The sequence below is a fragment of the Hibiscus syriacus genome, unplaced genomic scaffold, assembly GCF_006381635.1.
Source record: "Hibiscus syriacus cultivar Baekdansim isolate YM2019G1 unplaced genomic scaffold, ASM638163v2 tig00002237_pilon, whole genome shotgun sequence".
Lineage (NCBI taxonomy): Eukaryota > Viridiplantae > Streptophyta > Magnoliopsida > Malvales > Malvaceae > Hibiscus > Hibiscus syriacus.
The window spans coordinates 3,849,714-3,856,532 of record NW_024061918.1 but is presented as its reverse complement, the minus strand read 5'-3'; the positions used below and the strand labels follow the sequence as shown (position 1 = coordinate 3,856,532).

The 6,819-nt window shown below is 30.9% G+C and overlaps 1 protein-coding gene across 1 annotated transcript; it reads left to right on the top strand.

The window, feature by feature from the left end:
* Nucleotides 1-749: 749 nt before the first annotated feature.
* Nucleotides 750-2,914, top strand: LOC120142188 (NAC domain-containing protein 72-like). Its single transcript, XM_039156931.1, has 3 exons — nucleotides 750-1,007; nucleotides 1,116-1,384; nucleotides 2,383-2,914. Exons 1-3 carry the CDS (start codon nucleotides 827-829, stop codon nucleotides 2,899-2,901), a joined length of 969 nt encoding a protein of 322 aa, XP_039012862.1. The 5' UTR covers nucleotides 750-826; the 3' UTR covers nucleotides 2,902-2,914.
* The last annotated feature ends 3,905 nt before the right edge of the window (nucleotides 2,915-6,819 follow it).

The window sequence follows — 6,819 nt, the reverse complement described above, 5'->3', positions numbered from 1 at the left end:
ACATTTGTACGCAATAGCTGGCTAATGCTCCAACATTTAATAATTTTAAATATTATGTAACACAATACAAACTATAAGTTTATCAAATATATATATATGTGATATTTTAGATGAGATTTTAATAATATTATATTCATATATAAATATAAAAAAAATTAAGATAAAATACATAAATAATTCCTGAGAAAGACGAAGTTAATATCTTAATTTGAGAATGACAAAGTATATTCTTTATAAAAGTATGAAATAATTCATAATTATCTCAAAAATATTTAACTTATATATATAAATTAAAGGTAAAAACAATTTCCAGGTTGGGGGCATAGCCCCTCCAGGTCTTTAATAATTCGATCTTAATCACAATTATAAAATATTATTTTATTAAAATTTTTATTATCTAAAATTATAAAATAATTATTTTATTATATATTTATTTTAAATTTATATTTTTCATTAAAAAATTAACGATAATATAAATTTGATGTTAACTTATTAAAGGACACGTGTTTTAAGCATTGATACTCTTGCGTAGTTTATGATGGTTCATGCACCCCCTTGGTCGGATAAGGTCGGCCGCAAAATGTTAGCCACGTGGCAGTCTTTTAATGGTGATAAGAACAAAGTGGTGTTCCATTTCTGAAATTAAGACAAAGACGACCGTACGGTCAACACTATTGGTTTCTTGTATTTAAATACCTTCCCAATCCCAACACTAAAAAAAGTCAAATTTTCTCATTCTATTCCCCGCCCCCGGCTAGAACAGCTCTTTTATTTGTTAATCAAATTGAACTACATTTTCTGTTTGGTCGTCGAGAAAATTCTGATCATGGAAGTGCCGGAAACTGACCCATTGGCTCAATTGAGCTTGCCACCAGGATTCCGGTTTTATCCAACGGATGAAGAGCTTTTAGTGCAGTATTTATGCAGGAAAGTTGCAGGGCATCATTTTTCTCTGCAAATCATTGGTGAAATTGATTTATACAAATTTGATCCATGGGTTTTACCAAGTAAGTTTAATCAAATCCAACAATAAGTGTCAACCTCTCTTTTCTTTTCTTTTTTTTTTGCTTCTTTACTCTTTGGCTAATCAAAATCTATACCATTATTTTGCATAGGTAAAGCTATATTTGGTGAAAAAGAATGGTATTTTTTCAGTCCGAGAGACCGGAAGTATCCGAACGGGTCACGACCGAACAGAGTTGCCGGTTCTGGATACTGGAAAGCTACCGGAACTGATAAAATTATCATGACGGATGGCCGGAAAGTTGGCATAAAGAAAGCTCTAGTTTTTTACGTCGGAAAAGCACCTAAAGGGACCAAGACTAATTGGATCATGCATGAATATAGACTCTTGGAAACTTCCCATAAAACTGGTAGCTCCAAGGTAGTATATTTTATCATTTCTAAACCTCTAGCTTGCATACTATAACATGTTTTTTATGCCTTTTTTATTTATGAATTTTTAAAGAATGTATTAGTTATAATTTTGGGTAAACTACATGTTTAATATTTCAACTATCACTTCTGTTCGTTTTGGTTACTCAACTATTTTACATTTTAAAATCATGTCTAACATTATGTTTTGATTTCATTTTGGTCACTCACCATTAAAAATTTAACGATGATGTTGACGTGTCATCATAACGTAGTACCACATCATCATTGAATATTTCTTTAAAAAAAGCCATGTCAACATTTATATTATTTTTTTAACGGCGGGTGATCAAAATGAAACCAAAACGTAATATTAGGTATGATTTTGAAAAACAAATAGTTAGGTGACAAAAGTAGAACAAATGTGATAGTTAGGGCACTAAACATGTAGTTTACGCTATAAGTTTTGTAAATATCATTTTAACTAATGTTATGAGGCTATAGTTAGGGATAGGCATGAGACCCGAACCCGACGAGTTGCGACCCGATCGGATTGAGTTTTTTTAAAAAAATTGGTTTGGGTTGGGTTAGGTTTTTAACGTGATGTTCGGGCCAGGTTCGGGTTTAGGGTGAAAAATACCTGAATCAACTTGGAAAAAAATATAATTTTACCTTATATATTTAAGATAATTACAATAATAACTCTCTATATATTATTTTTTTTCAATTAAATCCCTATTTTTATTGAACAAAAAATAATATTTTTTTATTATTTTAGATCGGGTCGGATTTGAATTTTATCTTAAAAAGTTGAGTTGAGATCGGGTCGAGTCGGGTGGAGGGTGTAGATTTTTCGGGTCAGGTCGGGTTGGGTGGAGGGGTAAAATTTTTGGGTCAGCCAACCAAAACCAACCGTGCCCATCCCTAGCTATAGTTAACATTTTCTAGTAAAATAACAATCAGAGGAAACTTCATTAACTTGAAGAATTATCGTTGTTTTTGTTGCAGTTGGATGATTGTGTTTTATGTAGAATATACAAGAAGAATTCAGGTGCTCAAAAATCACTGTCAACTGTACCAACCAAAGAGCATGACAACAATGGCTTCACATCGTCTTCTTCTTCCCAACTCGAGGACATGCTTGAGTCGTTCCCCGAGTTAGACGATCGCTTCTTTGCTCTGCAACGAGTGAACTCGTTGAAAACGCTTCAGAATGACGAGAAAACGGGGTTCCACCAGCTGGATTGGGCGAGTCTTGCAGCAGGGCTCCCGAGTTATGGAGATAATGACTTGTATGCTTCCACGATGCCCATGGATATGTCAACGCGTAAAGTTGGTGACTCGGTGGAAGAGGAAGTACAGAGTGGACTCAGGACTCAACGTGTTGATAACTCTGTTCTTTTCCAGCAAAACTCGAGTGGGTTGATGACCCAGAACTTTTCTAACTCGATCAACCCGTATGGATTCCGGTACCCAACTCAGCCGGGTGGGTTTGGGTTTGGGTTTGGGTTTGGGTTTGGGCAATAAATAATAGACAAAAAAATGGAAGAGGGGTGGGTATGGGAGAGGAGAGGAATTTCTTAAATTTGTGTAATTGTTTGGTATTTTGAATTGAAACAAAATGAAAATTCTCAAGAAATCGATGACTTGATTTATTAAATCAAGTTTATGCTTAATAAAATTCTTTTTGTTCTTCCATGTTTATGTCAGGGTTAATATATAGAGATTGTTATTATTTTTAAAATTTAAATTAAAAATATAATATGTTATATCCTTGGTAAATTTAATAAATTTGAAGAATCTTGGTATATTATCTTTTGGGTACCTAGATGCAACATTTTCACTCAATTGTAAGTATTTGTACAGTTCATTTATTTCATAAAATTTGGTAAATCTTTATTATGTTTTCTTTTTGACACCTAACTACATAGTAGATGTAATATTCTCCACGACTGTACATATTTGTAAAATTCATTCTCCCAAAGAATATGATCTAAGTTATAGTTTGGAATTTTTTTTAGAAGTCAGTAGTATTATTTAAAAAATAAAATATCTCAAATTATAATGAAAATTAAGTACATAATTAGGATATTTTTCTAAAATCATTGATACACAAATTAAACAACTTAAGATCACATAAAGACCATACAAAGAAAGATTAAAAAATTTAATCAAAAATCAAACAAGGATATATACAAACGGATCTGATTGTATCGACAAACGAACCGTAAAAGATGATCAAGCTACTGAAAGCCGCAAATTAGAGTCAAGTGACACAAAAAAATTATCCAAGAACGCAAACCGAATATCCAAATCTAATTAGAGGGTCCAAATCAGAGAAGATCAACATGATAACATATAAGTACCATATTGAACAGTCGTGACGATGTCAAATCAATCCTTAAAAAAGATAAAATAAAAATAATGGTCAATCGATCGAAAATGTGCAAAAGAACAGAGAAAAATGTGTCATAAAAGCAGACTTATTAAAAGTTAAAAAATAAAATAAAATAAAAGTGTAATATAAAAAAAATAAAAATATAATAAAAAATACCAACAGTTGATAATTAACATTAAGATTATTGTCATCTCCGATTAACAAAGATGAAAAAATAGAGAAACTAGAGAAATAAAGTAAATAACAATTTGGAAACTGAATTTAGAGATTTGAAAAAAAAAGACATTTAAAATGTGGAAAGATAAAGACAAATGCCATTTGCATTAACTTATTCTAAGATGCCATTTTACATTCTCTTGTTCTAAGATGCCATTTTACATTCTCTTGTTCTCTCCCATACCATTCTTGTGTTTCTTAAATTATTCATGTTCCATATTTTACTTTCTTTTTTATTTCATAATTATTTTTCATTTTTTGTTTAAAATACAAAACAAAAATAATTAACAATATCACCTAAATGAAATTTACAACATGTTATGAATTAATCACAAGTGACACCTAAGCACATTTCTGAATGGAGAGTTTTTTTTCCTTACATGAATAATATATTTAATAAAAGAATTTTATTGATTTTACGATTTTATTAGATTTAACAAGTGTTGATAAGAATAAATTTATCTCTTCGATTGTTGGCAATTTATCTTTTTTAATTTGGACGAAAAATCGTCACTGGTAAAATAACGATAGTTGACATGTATTTCTATGTGAAGAGAATTAAAATATAAGGAAAAAATGAAAGTGAAGTGAATACACTAAATTTCGTCCTTATATATATATATATTTATATTATAAATTATATTATATATTTATTACATTTTTTTTCTTTTCTTTTCAGGGCCCAACAGCACCAGACCCAAACCCAACACGCGCAACCCTAGCAGTTTCCCCCATCCAGCGCCGCATGCTTCGCTCAAGGACTCCTCCACACCGAAGGCCTCTTATCCTCACGTCTCCATGCTTCTCGGCAACAAACCAACAAATCATAAGAGAAGACAACAAGCATTAGGATTCTAGTGAAGATAGGATTCTAAATATAGTTTTCTCTTTATACTATAAATAAAGATGTAATTCTCACGAGAGGGAGGGGAGATTACGGGGGTTAACAGAAAATACCAGGAAACTCAAAGCAACCAAGGCGTTTTTTTTTTGTAAGATTTTTTTTTTGAAGTGGAAATAAAAGAAAGGTATATCTTTGCTCACCTTCTTGCTCGAGTGATCCTTGCTTGTGTTCTTATCCGTCGCTTTTGGTTCAGATCGAACCCCAAAAAACGTTTTTGGCCGATGAACTTTTAGGGGAGGGATTGAGACTTTGATCTCGGATCTACCCTCCCCCGAGGCCTATTTCAAAAAACAGATTTGAGATTTGAGTCGGGGGAGAGAGGGGCTGTCAAAAAAACGAATTTTTCAGGATTTGCCGCCGATGATCGGCGCCAGGCGCCAACCAACGGCGGCCGGCGAGGCGGCGTAAGGTCGTTTTCTGGGAATCCACGGCCAGTGTTCTTCATGGCCTAAGAGCAGACGAGAGAATGAAGAGAAGGGGAGGGGCTCGGCTATTTGAGAGAATGAATGATTTTTACAAAACATTTGTAAATGATATACTAAAAAATCCGTATGTTTTTTCCGTAACAAAAGGAGAAACTACACGATTGGTCCTCTCGTCTTGTTAAGGGCTCGATTCGGTCCCTAATTTCAATTTTGAACTCAGTTTTCTTTAGGATTCAGCCTCGGTTTCTGATTTTCTTTCAATTTAGCCACTTAACTTGTTTTTGATTCAATTTAATACTTATGCTAACCTTTTTTATTCATTCCATATCATGTAATTATATATGTATATATATACGTATTTTCTATATATTTCATCTATATACTTAGTGTTAATACATATTATTTTAATTAACTTTTTGGTCATTTCTTTATCTAGCTACTACATCTTATAATTTTATACGTTATATATGTATTTTTTTTTATTTTTTTTTATATTATTTACCAACCTTACTCATTTTATCTTATAATTATATTTCTATTAACATTTTATTTTTTTTGTATTTATGTATGTATATACATATATATATATATTTTCATTTTACCTATTATTGATATTTTTCTTTTTTTTATACTTTAATATATATATTTCTCGTTTCACTCATTAATTATTTATTCCATTTTTATTTTATTTATTTTCCCCTTTTACTTTTTACTATTATTATTATTTATTTATTTATGCTATTATATTATATTTTTTTATTATTATATACGTATATGTATTACTCATTTGTTTTACTTTTTTTTTTATATCTTTTATGTATTTTTTATATTCTACATATATATATATATATTTTTTTTTATTTATTATTTTCATCATTATCATTTCATTACTATTTTTTACTATTATAACTGTTATTTTTATTATATGTATATTACACATATTTTTTTTTTTCATTTTCATTGTTTTATATTTTATTTTTTTTATGTGTATTTTTTATCCATTTATATTTTTTCTTCTTTTTTCGTTATTTGTATTCTCGTTTTTTTCTTTGCATATTTTATTTTATATTTAGTCATATTTCATTCCTTTTTTTTGTGTACATTGATTTTTTATATTATTTCGTTTGTTCGCCTTATTTTTCTATTTTATTACTTTCATTACCTAACCCTTTCCTTGGCTTTTTGAGAGAACTTCAAACAATCAGTGGTAAGCATTTTGGATCAATATTTTACCTTGTAATTTAACTTTCAATTTTCTTAATTAAAGACAACTGGAAATTACACAGTACCGAAAGGGCAGTTCAAGGGTGCTAGCCCTTCCTTGACTGTAACCGACTCCCGAATCCGACACATCTCTGGTAAGACGCAGATCAGGTAAGAAATAGGGTATCCGATCAACCCGTTTTATTCTTAAAATAAATGATCGGTGGCGACTCCAATCCATTTTCCTAAGTCGAAGCCCAATTCCGGGGCCCAACCGAAAGACGGTTGCGACAGCTTGG